At 44.8% G+C, this 19,561-nt stretch overlaps 1 protein-coding gene across 2 annotated transcripts in view; it reads right to left on the reverse strand.

Moving 5' to 3' along the window:
• The window catches only part of SEL1L3 (SEL1L family member 3), a 116,123-nt gene that overhangs the window by 40,859 nt on the left and 55,703 nt on the right, over positions 1–19,561 (reverse strand). For both annotated transcript variants that reach the window (XM_019025686.4, XM_055385547.2), the window contains exons 10-13: positions 16,691–16,902; positions 14,434–14,613; positions 2,564–2,683; positions 369–509 (exon numbers count right to left, since the gene is read on the reverse strand). In XM_019025686.4, coding sequence (XP_018881231.2) covers positions 369–509; positions 2,564–2,683; positions 14,434–14,613; positions 16,691–16,902 — 653 coding nt within the window. The remainder of the gene's footprint in view (positions 1–368; positions 510–2,563; positions 2,684–14,433; positions 14,614–16,690; positions 16,903–19,561) is intronic.

Here is a 19,561-nt window from a genome sequence, read left to right on the forward strand (position 1 = left end):
CCAATTACACACTATGTTTAAGCTGTAATTAAAAGAGAACTCTGCCTGGTGGCAAACTTGCAGTGCTTGTGGGGGCTGGCGGCTGAGCGCCAATCGATAAAATACGGGTGTCTCCTCCAGAATGCCGTGGTTCTTGCGAAAGCACAGAGAATCCAGGTGCCAAACATAAGACTAATGATTAAAAATGACAACAGGGAACTGCTTCTGACTCTGCCTTTTTAGCCAACATTCTTTTCCATCAAGAGTGACAGAAGCATATACTAAATTTCTTCAGTTATCAACTCCCTGTTTGCCAGCCCGCCCACAGGAAACTGCTCAGGAGTCTGATAAGAATTGCACAATTTCAGCACGAATTAAGTGATTCTTACCTTGAATAGCACAATGGCATAGTCATAGATTAACGCAGGATCCTCCGTCTCCAGGGCGCCCTTGGCGTACCACTCAATTGCTGCTTCGGGATTCTTGGCCACACCTTGCTGCCCCCAGAACAGCATCTGGGCCAATCGTTGCTTAAAGATAATAGCAATTTAGAACAATGACTTTTCCTGTATAATGCTTAACACAAGATTTTGAAAGGTGGGAGAGCAAACCTACTTTACAATGTTTTAGATTGAGAACCAAGGATTAGATACACTTTATCTTCCAACTGGAGGCCAGAGCCCTGAATGTGGACTTATGTAAATACAAGCCCTTAATGCAAGCCAGAAATGGTTTGTGTGTGTGTGTGTGTGTGTGTGTATCTACTGTATCCAAGACCAGAGCTAGCTGGAACTTCGTCAATAATCAGAACTCCTCAAATGGCCCCCCTTTGGGAGGTATTGCCCTTTCTTTTGGCCCAGCGATTGGCATGGAGGTCTCTGCACATCTGTATCATTAGGGCATCCTTCTATAGCACTGATCTCTCATCATTTGTCTACATGGCTGGCTCCACCATCAGACTGGAGGCTGGAAGCTCTTGGGAGGGAGGAACCTCAAGATGTTACTTATCTTTGTCCCTGTCTGTTGGCCCCCCAACCCAGCAGAGCTCAGCAGGTCATAGAAGCTGCTGAACAAAGACTTAGTGAACAAAGGAAGAAAGAAGTGCCTATGGTTAGAAAAGTTAATGCAAGCTCTGGCTCACCCAGGAAATGGCTCCAGCAGAGTCATTCCCAGAGCTATACATTGGAATTCCTCCCTGTACTAGAAAGACTGCAGACCAGGGACAGATGCCCAGGAACGTGGCCAGAGCAACGTGTGTTAACATTCTAGTTCCACGTGGGTCCCTTGTTTTCCTTCCTTCTTTCTGCTTCTCCTCTCACCTCGTTCTCTTCCCTTTTCCTCCCCAATACTTATAACTTCCAGCAAAGTATCGCCTGAAATGTGAGGAAGACCCCTATAGAGAGGAGGGAGACCTGTTACAGAAGAGCCTCTTGGGCCAGGTGTGGTGGGCCTTAATTCCTGCACGTTGAGAGGCATAAGCAGGAGAATTGCTTGAGGCCAGGAGTTCAAGACCAGTCTGGGCAACATAGCAAGACCCCATCTCTACAAAAAAATTAAAAATTAGCAGGGCATGGCATGGTGGCACATGCCTATAGTTCCAGCTACTTGGGAGGTTGAGGCTAGAGGATCTCTTGAGCCCAGGACTTTGAGGCTGCAGTGAGCTATGATCACGCCACTGAGCTTCAGCCTGCCCAACAGAGTGAGACCCTGAATCAAAAAAAAAAAAAAAAAAAAGCCCCTGTACTGTCTGCTTTGTCAATGCCTGTGACTCCTTTCTTTTTTCTTTCCCTTTCCCATCTCTGGGCTTCAGCCTCCTTAGCAGCCCCAGAGACTCTTCCCGATGCTGCTGCACTCACAGGGAGCACTAAGCCAAAACTAAATCCTTCCTATGGGAAGGAGGCTTCCTCCCGGTGCAATCAGCCTTCACAGGCTCCCACAAAGGGCTCCTCTTCATAGTGAAATCAAAGCAGGGAAGCAGAGAGGGTGCTTCCCCAGCTGTCTTCCCTTTCTCGTACCTCTTAAAAGTCCATCCAAAGACAAGAGATGTTCAAGAGACAAGGCTGATCCTTTTGGTCCAACAAACCATAAATGACTTTCTATTGCTCTCCTAGCTGAGTTCATGGTCTTCTGGACGCTGTCTAATTTCCCCTGCACACCAGGGTGCATCTTGTTTTTCTATCTGATGGATGCATCAGTGCACCTGATGGTACTCTTTAGAGCTGGTCATAAATATTGTGGCTTTCCCTCCTCCTGGGTGAGTGGCAGAACTTGAAGTCAAGAGGGGCCATGTGATTTGCATTGGCCAATGAAATATCCCACTTGTGGGCAGAAGCGTTAGCCAGCTGGTAAGGCGCTATGGCCATGGCCTGACTGTAACGGTTTTGGAAACCTCTGTCAGCTTGGACTCTTAAGGGATTGTGATGACTATGGCCTGCCCCTGACAACCCCTATTGGACATGTAGTGTGAGTAAGAAATAAACTGGCATTATTTTAAGCCACTGAGGTTTGAGATGTTTCATTACCACGGTATAACGCAGTCTATCATGGCTGATAGAATCCCCAAGACAGTAGCCTGCATTTTTACCTGAGCTGCTGCATTGCCTCGGGTAGCTTCATGCTTCAACCACATAAAGACATCTCCATCTTCTTTGGTTTGTACCTTGAGTATTTCATCATCTTTTAGTCTAATTGTTTCAACATATGCCTGAGAAGGAAGGAGGGAAGGAACGAAGGAAGGAAGGAAGGAAGGAAGGAAGGAAGGAAGGAAGGAAGGAAGGAAGGAAGAAAGGGAGGGAGGGAGGGAGGGAAGGAAGGAAGAAAAGAAAGAGAGAGGGAGGGAGGGAAGGAGGGAGGGAGGGAAGGAAGGAAGAAAGGAAGGGAGGAAGGAAGGAAGGAGGGAGGGAAAGAAGGAAGGAAGAAAGGGAAGGAAGGAAGGAAGAAAGGAAATATCCAAATGATATAAGCACGCAAAAGACATGACATTATTCTTAAACCAGCAATGGCTCAAGAAAAACTATATGAATAATTGAAATATGAGGTGTGCCTAAAATGACATAAGGTCAAATTCTTTTTAAAAGAATGTATCACATCTTTTATATCTAAATGGTTGTCTGTTCCTATCAAAGTATTTGCCTTGAGAAACCGAAGTTATTTCCACATCTACTTCTATTGCTCAGGCTTGTTTGGGAGTCCACTTCGTGCCACTGATTTCAGAGCCAAATTATACACATGCAAAATCAAAAAGGCAAATCAATATTTTCTAAGTATAACCTTATTTTTGATTCTAACATATTACTATCCTGCATGACTAACCTCTTTTTTATTTCGCAGGTTCTGCTTCAAATATCTTTTGGCTATTTCCAAAAATTAAATCTACCCTGAAAAGAAGAGGGCATGTTAACTCTGAGGATGCAAGAAAGAATATGCTAGAGGCTTTAAAGAAGAACCCAAAGGGAAAGTTCACAAAATGTTTAGAATTTGCACACAGCCTCCCAGGTATCTGACTCCTTTGAAGAAGATAAAATTCATTTTGATGTATAAACTTTCACTGTTTATTAAAAATCCAGTCCTGTTGTTCCACGGTCTCTCTTTATACATAATGAAGTCACTCTAATAGTGCCATAAGGGGATACTAGAGAGGGCTCCCCATGCCCAAAGCCATGCCACAGGCAGATGGTGAAAAAATTGGGTCTGCACTAGTTTGGAAAAGAAGCCCCAGAGAAGAAGGAGCCAGGCCTGATTTTCTTTGTTAGTTAATTAAGAAGAGTATTGAGCACTTTGGGAGGCCGAGGCAGGAGGATCACTTGAGGTCAGGTGTTCAAGACCAGCCTGGCCAATGTGGTGAAACCCCATCTGTACTAAAAATACATAATTTAATGGGTGTGGTGGTACACACCTCTAATCCCAGCTGCTTGGGAGGCTGAGTCACGAGAATCACTTGAACCTGGGAGGCAGAGTTTGCAGTGAGCCAAGATCACGCCACTGCACTCCAGCCTGGGGAACAGAGCGAGACTCAGTCTAAAAAAAAAAAAAAGTACTGAGAGTCACAAACTTGACTCTGCAGCCCCATTCCTCAGAATGTCTCTCAGCTGCCTCTTCTACTGGCCTCGTGAAGCCAGGGGTCCCTTCCAGGGGGACTCGGGGGCTGAGACTTGGTGATTGTGCTAGGCTCAAAACCCAGCCAGTAGCCATTCCTGCTGGACAGCTAACCTGAGGAGACCACCAAGTTAATAGTAACACTTAGAATAATGACGGCACTACCTTTTATTGAAACCAACTATATGCTCAGTGTTTAAGATATGTGGGTTTTTTTTCCTTTTTTTCTTTTTTTCCACTTAATCCTCATAACAAAGCTTCGATCCAGGTATCACTGTCCCCAGTTTACAGGCCAAGAAACAGGCTCAGAGGGTGAAACCATGAACTCCAGGTGAAACTATAGAGCTGGCCTTGCCAGGTTGGCTTGACTCCAAAGACACAGCTCTCTGGCGCTCCCATGGGATGTCGCCCTCTAGTGAGAAGGTGCTGAAATCCAGTCTGGGCACAGACCACTCTATCTGGTCCATGCTTGGCCAAGCTTATGGCCAGTGTGTATGGAGGGCACCCCATGAGCGGGTGCTTCAGCTTAAACTCCAGAGGACACTGTCCTGGGTGGGGAGCCTGGAATTGTGCTGAAGCCTGAGCTGCCCTGAGAAGGAGTTCTCAGCTGGAGGTTTTCTGTTCATCTGTTTGGCAAATGAGTGGTGGAGCCTAGGTTTGAACCTAGGTCTTTCTAGCTTATTGCACTGTAAAAAAGAATGGCTAAAAGGTTGGGTGCCTTTGATGTAGCAGATGCCATGCTAAACTCCACTTATGGATGCAGAAATTGAGTCTCAGATAAAGTAACTGGCCCAAGGCCCACAGGTGGTTAGTGATCAGTTAGAATTCAGATCCCCTCAGTCTGATATGAAAGGTGCTCTTAATGTTTTGTTTTGTTTTTTATTTTTGGTTGTTTTTCTTTTTCTCCTTGTTTTGTTTCCTCCTTGAATAAAGACATAACTCATGAAGACACAGTTCCTACCCTGCAGTGATGGATATTCTTAGGTCTTTCTGTCAGTGATAATATTTCATAAGAACCATCATGGATGATGTGCCAGGCACTGTCCTAATTGTTTTGCCCAGATTGACTCATCAAATCTTTGCAACCTGATAAGACAGTCACCATTAATATCCTCATTTCACATATGTGGAAACGGAGGCCCAGAGAGGTTAAGCAACAAGCCCAACATCAGATAGTTCTTCAAACTGAGGAGTCAAATCCAAGCCGGCTGGTTGTGGGGCCCACATCCTTTGCCCAGCCTTATCATCGTAAGAAGTACTCATGTAGCTGGGTGGTGACGTAAATGGTGACTGTGAAGAGGAAACATGTTTGTCCTTTTTTCTGAGACAGGGTCTCACTCTGTCACCCAGACTGGATTGCAGTGGCACGATCGTGGCTCACTGCAGGCTTGACCTCCCTGAGCTCAAGTGATCCTCCCACTTCAGCCTCCCGAGTAGCTGAGACCACAGGCATGCACCACCAAGCCCAGCTATTTTTTTTGTATTTTTTGTAGAGACGGGGTTTCTCCATGTTGCCCAGGCTGGTCTTGAACTCCTGGGCTCAAATGTTTGCCTTTTGTTTCTGTGTCCTAACCTGGCCTGCCCCACTGCCCTGCTGGAATCACTGAGCTTTGCAGCAGGGTGGGACCATTAAGAGCACAATTTTTCATATCAGATGGAGGGGATCTGAATTTTAATTCACCACTACTTACCTTAGGCCTTGGGCTCGTTACTTTATCTGAGACTCAGTTTCTGCATCCATAAAATGGAGTTTAGCATGGCATCTGCTACATCAAAGGCACCAACCTATGAGCCATTCTTTTTCACTCTGCAAAGAGCTAGAATGACCTAGGTTCAAATCTAGGCTCCACTACTCATTTGCTGTGTGACTTTGGGCCATTTCTGACCTCATAAGGTTGCATGAGGATTAAATGAGATTGCTTGTCTGACAAAAACAAGCAATGGAGAAAGGATTCCCTATTTAATAAATGGTGCTAGGAGAAATGGCTAGCCATATGCAGAAAATTGAAATTGGACCCCTTCCTTATATGTTATACAAAAATTAACTCAAGATGGACTAAATATTTAAATGTAAAACCCAAAACTACAAAAACTCTAGAAGAAAACCTAGGCAATACCATTCAGGACATAGGCATAGACAAAGATTTCATGTGAAAATGTCAAAAGCAATTGCAACAAAAGCAAACATTAACAAATGGGATGAATTAAACTAAACAGCTTCTGCACTGCAAAAGAAACTATCATCAGAGCAAACAACAAACCTACAGAATGGGAAAACATTTTTGCAACTTACCCATCTGACAAAAGTCTAATATCCAGAGTCTATAATGAACTTAAACAAATTTACAAGAAAAAAAACCAAACAACTTCATTTAAAAGTGGGCAAAGGACATGACCAGACACTTCTCAAAAGAAGACATTTACGCAGCCAACAAATGTAGGGGAAGAAAAGCTCAACATCCCTGATCATTAGAGAAATGCAAATCAAAACCACAATGAGATACCATCTCATGCCAGGTAGATAGTGGTGAGTTAGAATTCAGATCATGCCAGTCAGAACGGCGATTATTAACAAGTCAAGAAACAACAGATGCTGGTGAGGCTGTGGAGAGATAGGAATACTTTTACACTGTTGAGGGGAATGTAAATTAGTTCAACCATTGTGGAAGACAGTGTGACGATTCCTCAAAGACCTAGAACCAGAAATAACATTTGACCCAGCAATCCCATTACTGGGTATATATCCAAAGGAATATAAATCATTCTACTACAAAGATACATGTGTGCATATGTTCACTGTAGCAATAGCAAAGACATGGAATCAACCCAAATGCCCATCAGTGATAGACTGGATAAAGAAAATGTGGTACATATACACCATGAAATACTATGCAGCCACAAAAAGGAATGAGATCATGTCCTCTGAAGGGACATGGACGGAGTTGGAAGCCATAATCCTCAGCAAACTAACACAGGAACAGAAAACCAAACACTGCATCTTCTCACTTATAAGTGGGAGATGAACAATGAGAATACATGGACACAGGGAGGGGAACAACACACACTGGGGCCTCTTGGGGGTGGGGGGAGGGAGAAGATCAGGAAAAATAGCGAATGCATGCTGGGCTTAATACCTAGATGATGAGTTGATAGGTGCAGCAAACCACCATGGCACACGTTTACCTATGTAACAACCTTCACATCCTGCACCTGTACCCCGGAATGTAAAATATAATATTTCTTTTAAAAGAAGATTGTTTGTGAAAGAGCTTAGCAAAGTGCCTGGGTCATGGCACACTCTCAGTAAATGACAACTCACCACTTTTTAGGGCCTTAACTCATACTAAAGTGTAAATGGCTAATTGCTGTTTTTAGAACGTTAACCCTGTTGGTATTTGCAGTTTAGTACAACTCAAAGCCTTAGGTTGTGGGTATGAAGATCTAAGAGAATTTTATGCTTTAGAAAACAGAAGGACTAGAACTGGGGGAGGGAGTGTTGGGGCCAGAAACAATTTAGGGAGCTCATCCTGTGTGCTTGGCTGTACTGGATTGACTTATCTGTGCTGTAACAACATGACAGGTGCAGACCATCATGGCTCCCATGTTACGGGTGAGAAACAGACACAGAGGTGAGCAGAATGATCCTAGAGTTCACAGCCAGTGAGCAGCAGACCCAGGACCTGGACCCAGGCAAATCTGGCCCTGGAGACACCACACGCTGCCTGCCACACCCAGGCGGGGGTTGCCTTCTCCATAGTTCTGGGGTCACTACAATAGCAACCAGCATCACATCATGGTCACATTCCTGAGGCCTTCTGTGAAAGCAGACCACCTATTAATACAAAGACTTCTGAGGCAGGAACGACCTTTAAAAGGAAAGTGTTCAGTTGTCCATTCATTCAAACAGTTTTGTGGGCAGGAAAAGCTGGGAAGAAGCTGTGGACTGGGAGAAAAAAAAAAAAAACAAATCACTGGGCGGGTGTGTGGGGTAGGGACAGAGCTGGTGGACACTGGCAGGAACCAAGCGTCCCAGCCTGACCAGTTCTGGGATCCTCCATGGCATCTGGGTTTTCATTGTTGTTATTGTTGCCGTTTTATAAAATCCACATCTCTAGAATGAGCAGCTCAGAAGTTTGTATCTTAATACTGCTGAGCAAGTCACGGGAGGCCCAGTGTCTGGAGACAAAGCAATCCTCAGACCACTCAGGACCAAGCCCCAGAGAAGGCTCCACACTGTCCCGGGGATGCTGACACGCCTTTCATTCCAGTAAGCCTGCAGGCCACAGAGGGCAGTGCTCACAACATATCCTGTCTGTGTGTCATCACCTTCAGGAAAGGTGAAGGCTGGGGCGCAGTGGCTCACGCCTGTAATCCTAGCAGTTTGGGAGGCTGAGGCAGGCATATCACTTGAGCCGAGAAGTTTGACACCAGCCTGGGCAACATAGCAAAACCCTGTCTCAAATTAAAGAAAAAAAAAATATGTGTGTGTGTGTGTGTAAATTTTTAAAAAATAAAATAAAGAAAACCTTAATCAATACAGTAAGTGTGGCCAGGTGCTCATGCCTATAATCCCAGCACTTTGGGAGGCCAAGGTGGGCAGATCGCTTGAGGTCAGGAGTTCGAGGCTAGCCTGGCCAACATGGTGAAACCCCATCTCTACTAAAAATGCCCAAAATTAGCCAGGCATGGTGGCTCACTTGTAGTCCCAGCTACTTGGAAGGCTGAGGCACGAGCCGGGGAGGTGGAGGTTGCAGTGAGCCGAGATCACACCACTGCACTCCGGAGGGACTCTATCTCGAAAAAAACAAAACAAAAAAACAAAAACAAAAACAAAAACAAAACACAGTAAGGTTTTGTGTTTGTTGGAAAATATTTCCTTTCTAAGTCCAACAGAGCATAAAGACAAAAAAAAAAAAAGAAGAAAGGTAAGATCTGGGACAGTGACGCGAGAAGGACAGGGAATGGAAGAGAGGTAATGAAGAGAGGTAATAAAAGAAAGAAGAAAGAGGGAGAGAGAAGAAGGGGTAGGAAGAGGAAAGAGAGAGGAAGAGAGGAAAAGGAGAGAGGAAAAGACAGGGGGAATAGACAGGTAGTGGAGAGAGAAAGAGGAGAGGGAGGAGAAAGAGAAAGGAAGAGAAGAAAGAAAGGAAGTGGAAAAGAGAGAAAGAGAAGGAGGGAGAGAGGAAGGGGAGCAGGTGAGGGCGAGAGAGGGAGAGAGAGAAAGGAAGGAAGAAAGGAAGACCAAAAAAAAAAAACCCTCTAGTTTTTGCAGCTGAGGAGCGAAGCCTCTTGGCAGCCCCACATTTTCCAGAAGCCTCTGCCTTCCCTGAAGTTGTGGAATAGAACAGTTCTGCCAGCACCCCTCGGAACTCAGGAGCAGGCTCAGCTGGAGGAACAGGCAGTTGCGGAGCCTGCACTTCAACCGCCCACCTCAGGGCCTGGCAGAACCGCCACGAGGAACTTGCCTCTTAGCGTGTTTAAAATCAGCTATAATGTTAGGCTCCCAGTAGGAGTGCGTGTGTTTTCTTTGTAGAAATTTAACACTTTAGGGACTTGTAAGTCGGAAGGGGAAACATCAGCTGTAAGGGTGGAGAGACAGGGAAGCAAACTGCCAAGATTCCCCAAATATGGGTGTCACATACGATGGTGGTGCTGCATGCAAGAGAGGCAGGGGCTCATGGCAAGGGCTCTGGGTACCTGCCGTCAACAACGAAACACGGGTCCCCTCGAAAAGCACCAGCATCAAGACACTGCAGTTGACTTTCTGTTCATCACTGGGTAACCTCTGCACCCACTTCTAGCCATCTTTCCATCAGTAAACACTGAGCGCCAACTATGTGTCAGGCAGAGTGCTGGGCCCTGGGACACAGAGGTGAACAGATGACATCCTTGCCTCAGGCAGCTCATAGTCTACTGGGGAGCCAGCTCTGTCACCCTGCACACAACACCCGGCGCAGGAGCAATGGGAGAGATGTGCCTAGATGTGACGGTGGCACAGCAAGGAGAGACCCAGGAAGGCTTCCAGAGGGGGTGACATCTGAGCAAGAAAGAATCAAAGTGGGAAGAGTCAGAGGGAAAGGGGGAGGGGCATGGAGAAAGCAAACCGGTAAGCAGACAGGCAAGGTCAGGAGGTGGGAACAGCCAGGCCTGGCCAAAAGTTTGGTGTTGCGAGTTTGGTTGAGGGGGTAGCAAGGAACCAGATCGAAGAACGTCTCATATGGCATCCGATGAGCTAGACTTATTCTTCTGGGTGAGTACTTCTCAACCCTGGCTGCAGGATACAATCCCCTGAGGACTGTATTTTGTTGTTGTTGTTGTTGCTGCCATTTTATAGAATCAACATCTCTAGAATGGGCAGCTCAGAAGTTCATCTCTGATACTGCAGAGTTAAAGCCTGCTGAACAGCAGGCTTATTTTAAAATATACACATACACGTACACATGTATCTGCATATCACATGTATGTGCCTAGGCCACACCCCACATCACTTTCATGAGACCCTCCATGATGGATTCCGTGCAGAGATGTTCTGTAAGCCCCCAGGTGATTCCAGTGTGCAGTGGTGAACTTGGCCTGAGGGAGAGGATGGGAAGGCACAAGACTGGTGACAGAAAGACCAGGATGGCTGGGCGAGGTGGCTCACACCTGTAATCACAGCACTTTGGGAGGCCAAGGTAGGCGGATCACCTGAAGTCAGGAATTCAAGACCAGCCTGGCCAACATGGTGAAATCCCGTCTTCCCTAAAAATACAAAAATTAGCCGGGCGTGGTGGCACATGCCTGTAGTCCCAGCTTCTTGGGAGGCTGAGGCAGGAGGATCGCTTGAACCCAGGAGGTGGAGGTTGCAGTGAGCTGAGATCGTGCCACTGCACTCCAGCCTGGGTGATAAGAGTGAGACTCTGTTTCAAAAAAAGAAAAAAGAAAGAAAGAAAGACCGGGGAGGAGGGGGTCTCCATCTGCTAGGGCTGCCATAACAAAGATCCACGGCCTAGGTGACTCAGAAATTTTCTGATAGTCCTAGAGGCCGGAAGTTCCTAATGAAGGTGTTCGAAGGCTTGATGTCTTCTGAGACCCCCCTCCTTGGCTTGCAGATGGCTGTCATCTTTCTGCATCCTCATGTGGTCATCCGTCTGTGTTGCCTGTGTCCTACTCTCTTTGTTGTTGTTGTTTGAGACAGAGTCTTGCTCTGTAGCCCAGGCTGGAGTGCAGTGGCATGATCTCAGCTCACTACAGCCTCCGCCTCCTAGGTTCAAGTGACTCTCGTGCCTCAGCCTCCCAAGTAGCTGGGATGACAGATGCGCACCACCATGCCTGGCTAGTTTTTGTATTTTTAGTAGAGATGGGGTCTCACTATGTTGCCCAGACTGGTCTTAAACTCCTGACCTCAAGTGATCTGCCTGCCTCCTCCTCCCAAAGTGCTGGTATTACTGGGGTGACCTACCATACCTGGCCTCTAATCTCTTTTTATAGGGACACCAGTCCTACTGGATTAGAGGTCTACCTTAACAGCCTCATTTCAACTTAATCAACTCTTCAGAGATCTGATTTCCGAGTATGGTTCCATTCTGAGGTACTGGGAATTGGAACCTCAACATATGGATTTTGGCAAGACACAATTCAGCCCATCAGCTGTTGTAGGAGCTCAGAGGGGAGATGATGAGCAACAAATTCAGGCAGCAGCAGGGGTGCACATGGGGAGGAGAGAAAAAGTGGCATGGAAAGCTGTTGGGGGTTGTTGACTGGCGGGATGATGGAGGATCCAAGATGACTCCCCAGGTTCTAGCATGAACAATCGTGCCGTCTGCTGAGGTGTTTGCAGGGAATGGAGATGAGGAGGGATGGGTTTCTTTTGCAGTATGTGACAATGACGGCAGATGGGGATTTGTAAGAAAACAGCCAGAGATTAAGGTCTGAGTATTATCATATGCGGAGGGCAGCTGAAACCAGAGGTGTAGATGAGATCTCTGTCCAGAAAATGTAGAGAGAGAACAGAAGATTGGCAACCAAACCTGGAGGAAGAGCAGCTTTTGAGGAGTGGGCAGAATGCGAGGACTAATCATTTGTAATTAAGCTGCAGAAACAAACAGAAGTACTAGCCATCTTCTTTCTGTCTATCCTGAAGCAGAGTCCTACTAAAGCATAAAGAAAGCGATGTGAAGGGAGAGCACTAATAAAGATGAAATGATGTGTACCACAAGTTACACAAAAGAGAGAATGAAACAAGAATCAAGAAAGCAGTTATTGATGGGTCCTTGGTTTGTTAATTAGAGGTCTGGCTTTCTCTGTCTTCTCATTTACTACATTACGCTGGTGAATTAATAGATTTCTCAACAAAAGGACATTTAAATCAACTTATGACACCTGTTTAAATTCTTAAGAAGCCATTAATTACACATTCTTAAGAAAATGAGCTATGACACAACTCTTCTAACTGTATAATTCCTATCTGTGATTCTTAATCAGGTGACTTTTCAGCTGCAAGACGGATCTTTTCTATTCATCTCTGGTTCTGACCAATTAAACGTTTTCTTTCGCAATCATAACATTTCATATGCCAAATCTTCAAAAGAAAAGGAGCTTGTTAGCAACATATCATTTCCTGTTGCTAATTTATGCTGAATTTGAATTCTTAAAAGTATAACATATACATGTAGAACATTATTAACACGTCCTGGCTTAGTTAAAAACAAAAAGTTTTTTTCTGGCTTGGCTTTGTGCAAATTTTTTTAGAACAATTCTTTTTTTTAAAAAAACATTACCAATTAATAAATCTATTCCTGTAAATTGAGGTTAAATTATACAGACAGAAAATACATGTATAAATTATAAGGGTGTGTAAGTTTGTTCAGAAGGAATCATTATTTTCAAAAGGAATTAGAATGCCTACATAGACAGCCTTTTGGTGTTTTATAGCTTGACTCATGTTCAACATTTACTGACAGCATATCTTCAAGTCATTTACTTCATAGCCACCTAGTAGCCACTCTAGATTTCTTTTCCAGAAACCAACCATTCCCAAACATCAAAGCTTGAATTTTCTGCATTGAGGATTTCTGAGCCCAATCCAGGGGCAGAGCTGGGGACCAGGAGTCTGGTTCCCAGTCAGCCACGCAGCCTAAAATTCAACAATCCTAACCTAGCTAGGCCTGTCTCTCAGAGCTGCTCACTAAGCAGAGGCAAATCAAGTTTATGGCACTTGCCAGGCACAGTGGCTCACGCCTATAATCCCAGCACTTTGGGAGGGTGAGGCATGCAGATCACCTGAGGTCAGGAGTTCAAGACCAGCCTGGCCAACATGGCGAAACCCTGTCTCTACTGAAAATAAAAAAATTAGCTGGGCATGGTGGCACACGCCTGTAATCCCAGCAACTCGGGAGGCTGAGGCATGAGAATCGCTTGAACCCAGGAGATGGAGGTTGCAGTGAGCCAAGATTGCACCACTGCCTTCCAGCCTGGTGAATAGAGTGAGACTCTGTCTCAAAAAAAACCAACAACTTATAAGAAGCAACCACTTTGTTGTCTACCACCATTCGATGCAGATCTGTATCAAGAGGCAGCTTTCTTTTATTCTTACACTATCACCTTTTGGTTGGACCCTATTACTCCCTGTCCTCTGAAAGAAGTCTGGAAGCAAACCATCAGTTGGTGTAATGTAATACATTATGGTCTTTTGGGAGATGTGAGTCACTGATTTTTTTGTCCAATGAATCAATAATATTTGGGAGCCTGCAAAATTGGGGGCTGGAGTTAGTGTCCCTCATCTAGTCCTTCATCTGGGATAGGGTGGAGTCTTCAATCATCACACCCTGTTGTCAGTCACCTGGGAGCACTGGTGTAGCAAGGCTCATGGCATGGGGACAGACATTTCTCAAGCACCCAGCAGGGGGAACATAGCTGGGTAGGAAGCTTGCCTGTGTCCATTGTAGACATTGCTTGCTCATCACACGTTGAAAGGAGCCCTTACAGCTTCCTGCCTCCACTGAATTTGAGCCAATCCCACCTAACATCTCCAGACCTCACCATCTCATAGGGTATTGGCACAAAGACAAGATGCCTATGTTTCTGGTAGGTACACACTTTTTTGCAAAATCAAAATCTGCCCAAGGCCAAGTTGACTCTTCACATACCAGTCCTCTCACAAATGAAAAGCTTTTCATGCATAAATGTAGGGCTGCCCCCGCATTCAGCCTGAGAACACAGCCAGGTAATAGGAATTGGAGAGCGCAAGAAAGCTCCTCTCTCCATTCGATTATGTTCAACCTCTGAAGGCCAACTACAAAAGCAGCCACAGGGGCAGACACTTCATGAAAGCAGGTAAACAGGGCCATAACCATTCCCAACCTTTTTTCTCTCTCATACCTGATCTCCTTGCAGCGTGTGCTGGTCAAGGGGTGTCTTGGTAGCAATGTTGCTGTAGTAGGCATACGACAGTTCCCAGTCCAGGGGGTAGTTGTCAATACCCTGGTAGTGTTTATACCCAAGATTCATTGAAGACAGCCTCTCACTCCCCTGGCCTCCAACCAAACTATACAACATGCCCTGTTAGGAAGAAATTGACAAAGAGTTCATGAGATTGTAGATAGGGTCATAAAATCCTAACACTGAAAGGTCATCAGGCCCAATTCCTATATACAATCCTAGCCATTCCAGAAATATGTTAACTTGCCTTTTTTTTTTGAGACGGAGCCTTGCCCTGTTGCCCAGGCTGGAGTGCAGTGGCACAGTCTTGGCTCACTGCAAGCTCCGCCTCCCAGGTTCAAGTGATTCTCCTGCCTCAGCCTCCCGAGTAGCTGGGAATACAGGCGTGCGCCACAATGCCCAGCTAATTTTTTATATTTTTAGTAGAGATGGGATTTCACCGTGTTAGCCAGGATGGTCTCGATCTCCTGACCTCATGATCTACCCGCCTCGGTCTCTCAAAGTGCTGGGATTTAACTTGCCTTTAAAAAAAAATAATAAGATGAAATGGGAAAAAAGCCAATCCAGCTTTCTTTTGGTTTACAAATTTCCAGCTAGCTGCCCTTCTTAATGTCAAATAGCTTAAAACACCCTGACTTTTGCCTCTTCCTGGTACAAACGGGGATCTTTCATGACTTCTATTGCAGCACCTTTTTGGGCACCAGCCAACCATCCTAAGTCCCCTGTTCTGTTTCAGCGACATCATCGATGGACACAGGGTCTGGATGGCGGGCCCATGTCCCATCCTCACACTCTCAGAATGTTTGTGCTGGAAGGGTCTTTGGAGATTGACTGGTCTGACCACCTCATCTCATAGTTGGGAAAAGAGAGGCCCAGAAAGGGGAAGTCGATTGTCCATGGTCAACCAGTCACTTCGTGGCAGAGATGGGACTAGGCTGTTTTCATTATTCCACCCTTGTGGGGACTGCTTCCGGGACTCAGGAAAACATGCTGTCATTCAGGAGCATCTGTAAGCCAGAAGCATCATAAGCAAACAACTAGAAGGGAACATGGAACCATTTGGGCACATCTCAACAGTCTGAGCCTCCCCAAACCACGCATACACAATCACCTATGCAAATCTGAAAACGAAAAGCAATCAGGGAACATTTAGCAGTGCTTATTGCGATGGTTCATTTGGTGTGTCAACTCTACTGTGCCATCGGGTACCCAGATGAAACATCATTTCTGGATGTGTCTGTGAGAGTGTTTCCAGATGAGATGAATATTTGAACTGGTGAGGTAAGCTACACAGACAGCCTTCTCCTCTGTGAATGGGCATCATCCAATCTCTTGAGGGCCTCAACAGGACAAAAAGGCAGAGGAAAGAGAAATTGGTCCCTTTTTGCTTTCTGCCTGCCTGCCTGCTTGAGGCAGGAAGACATCAGGGTTTTTTGTATGGTTTTTTTTTGTATTTTTTGGTTTTTTTCCTGCCCTTGGACTGGAATTTATGGCATCATCTCTCCTGATTCTCAGGCCTTCAGGCTTAGACTGGAATTACACTATTGGCTTTCCTGGCCCTCAGCTTGCAGACGGCAGACTGTGGGACTTCTCAGCCTCCATAATTGCATGAGCCAATTCTTTGTAAGAAACCTCTTCCTATATATATCTAATCCCATTGGTTCTGTTTCACTGGAGAACCCTGACTAATGCACTATGAAAATGTAATTCTAAATGTTAGACTAGTTGCATAATAAATTTGGATTCAAAACCAGAAATGAAGCCGTCTGGTATGGCGTTTATTTTGATGACAGACTGCTGGATGCAGCAATACTTTGCTTCAAGGTCCAAGTGACTTCACTTAGCTAAAAAGTGATGTGGGATAATGGTCTCACAGGCAGAGTAATTACAAGAATTTGGTAAGGAGCACCTGTTCTTGAAGAACTGGGGTTCTGGCAAGCACTGACACTGTTCCTTAGCTGGTACACCAATCATCCCCCCAAGGCCTTGTCTAGAAATGGAGGAAGTGCCCTTTTTCACTCACTGAAAGCAAAGGATCCTGTATTTAACACAGCCCCAGGACATTCATCTTGAGTGTAAAGATTTTTAAAGGACTCCAAGGAGCTGCAACATGTCCAGTTCTACCAGGGGCACAAGAGCATTGCTTTGCAAATATAACGCAGGTGACTGATGTTAATGGAGCAATGAAATACTCTACCTGCAGCTGATCCCGAGGAACATTTAATCCAGTCTCATAAAAGACTGCGAGGTAGTAGGATGCTTTATGGTATCCACAGCAGCTGGAATCCATCAGAAAGGGGACGATAGAGCTAATTTGGTGAAGACCATCAATGCTAGAGAGTCTCTTTACAGCCTTCTCAAATATCTTCCCACCGATTTCTGATACAGATTCATTTTGGTTCCTTGGCACTGTAAATAACACAATTCAGAGCACACACAATTAATTACCATGGGATCGACGTGGCTTTAGAAAAAGAGGAAAAGCCAATTAAATCACCTGAGTTATTGATATGGTCGGTCCTGCAGTGCCTCAAAATATACCACCTTCTAGGGAGGTAAATTAAACCCTTTGGGGATGCCATGGTGTCATTCTGTAAATAGCTTTTTCTTTGGCACAGCCTAGTATCCTGGGGAAATGATGTGCTGTATGTAGCTTAGAAATCGCCTCAAGAGAGTAATTTACTCAGTGTAACTCATCACCAAATCAGGACCACTGAAACTTCCAGAGAGACCTTTTCCCCCTCTAAGACTCCCTAAAGAAGAATGTGTTTTATCTCACAAACACTTCTTAGGTACTGCTCTAGAAAGTTGAGCAAAAGAACCTTATTTTTAGATGCTTTCTAGACATCTTTTGTCCCCAGTTTTTCTCATGGGTCTCCAAATAAAAAGAATGAGTCAACTTTCATTGAGAGCTTACAACATGCCAAGTACTGGGTTAAGTGTCTTATGTAAATTATGTCATTTAATTGGTACACTTTTATAAGGTCGGTACTATTTTCAGCATCCCCATTTTTCACACGAAGAGACTGAGGCCTGGAGAAGAATAACTTGTCTAAAGTTACAAAGGCTGGCAAGAGGCAGAGCCAAGCAGTGAGCCCTGCTTCGAAAGTCACTAAAGCCAGAGTTCACAGTCACCCTGATGCACGTACCCTCAATGAAAAGTCAATCAGTTGCCTTAATAAGTACCTTACCACGTGGATAGAGACTTGTTTACACAACTGCTTTAAGCTATATGATGCTTCCTTTTACATAATTCTCCCATGAGTCTATAAGCTGATCATCATTTAAGCCCAAACAAGCAAGTTTTATGGCCCTAGATGTACTGTTGGAGTCTTCTAAAGTCTATCTTCGTTATTCATATCTCTTGTTAATTCAGCCAACGAATGTTTACTTTCTATTATGTGCAAGGCACTATGCTAGATGCTGTGTTACAAAAGGCCATATAGGATTGTAAAGATACTATTTACATTTAACTTAAGACTTAACTTTTAACTTAAGACTTACATTTAACTTAGGATGTGAGTTAAATGTAAATGTACATGTAAATAACCTTGATGTAAATGTTAAGTTAAATGTCAACTTGACTAAAATTTCACCTGCCTAAAAACTATGTCCAACATTTTTCTTTTTTCTTTATTCCGTCAAAAATTAAAATGTTGTGGTGTTTTTTTTTTTTTTTTGAGATGGAGTCTTGCTCTGTCGCCCAGGCTGCAGTGCAGTGGCGCGATCTCGGTTCACTGCAAGCTCCGCCTCCCGGGTTCACGCCATTCCCCTTCCTCAGCCTCCCGAGTAGCTGGGACTACAGGCGCCCGCTAGCACGCCCGGCTAATTTTTTGTATTTTAGTAGAGACGGGGTTTCACCGTGTTAGCCAGGATGGTCTCGATTTCCTGACCTCGTGATCTGCCCGCCTCGGCCTCCCAAAGTGCTGGGATTACAGGCTTGAGCCACCGCGCCCGGCAAAATGTTGTTTTTTTTAAAGCTCAGGAGGCAACGAGAGAGACTCACTCTTATCAGCCCTTCATCAGGATTGAACACAGAAGAGTATCCAATGTGGGAAGGTTGGGGATGGGTTTATTTAAGGGCAATTTCCTTACAGAGGTCCATGCTACAAATGGAAGTTGAGATCAGAAGGACCCACAGATGAAATTGTGAATGCTGACACGTTGTCAATGAGCGGGTACTGATGCCTGGGGTCACATGGGTGGGTTGGGTGTCCCTGAGATGGGGACACTGTGCCTGTGCTTGCAGACCCTGAGCTGTGGGGAAGGATGCAGCCACCATCTCCACCAGCTCTAAGGCATCCTCCAGCTACTAGCTTCTGGAACTCCTCCCTGCCTACCTCCTGGCTCTGCTTTTGCTTTTTTGATCCCAAGTACCTGGCACAGTAGGTGCTGAAAACATTCACTTTACTGAACGAATGGAGTTTGTTCCTTTTTCTGTATTTTTTTAAAACTCCCCAGAGAAATAACAGCTTGTCGTAAAAAAAAAAAAAAAAAAAAAAAAATTCAAACAGTGCAGATTTGTATAAAATAAAAACAGAAATCCCGTCTCCCTCAATCTTTCTTTAATAACGAAGACTAAAAACTATTAAAAGCGTGGTATGTAGGCTTTGACACTTTTCCTTCGTATATACAATAATTCATATCCAAATCTATTTACATATCTACATACACATTTTCTTTACCAAAATGGCGTATTATGCCATTGTAGAGTCTGACTCTCGACTTTCTTTTTTAAATTAACTACACATTATGAATAACTCTCTGGGGCTGTCAGAAGCTCATTCTTTCTAATGCTTCAATAGTATTGCATTCCGTAGCTGTACCATTTTCCCTACCAGGCCTCTCTATTTTTAGACTCCTGTGTTGTTTCCAGTGGTTTTGCTATAACCAACAACGTGGCATTGAACATCCTCGAACATTTCCACTTCCCTCTGCAAATCTGTTAGGATGACATCTGCATGATAACACCCCCTTTCACCAGCAGCCTGTGGAATCTTGTCTTGGATTTTCCCTTTGCGTAGTTAAGAGAAGTCCGTTCTACCCAGTCTTTAGTTGTAATAAGAAC

This window comes from Gorilla gorilla, chromosome 3 (assembly GCF_029281585.2).
Source record: "Gorilla gorilla gorilla isolate KB3781 chromosome 3, NHGRI_mGorGor1-v2.1_pri, whole genome shotgun sequence".
Classification (NCBI taxonomy): Eukaryota; Metazoa; Chordata; class Mammalia; order Primates; family Hominidae; genus Gorilla; species Gorilla gorilla.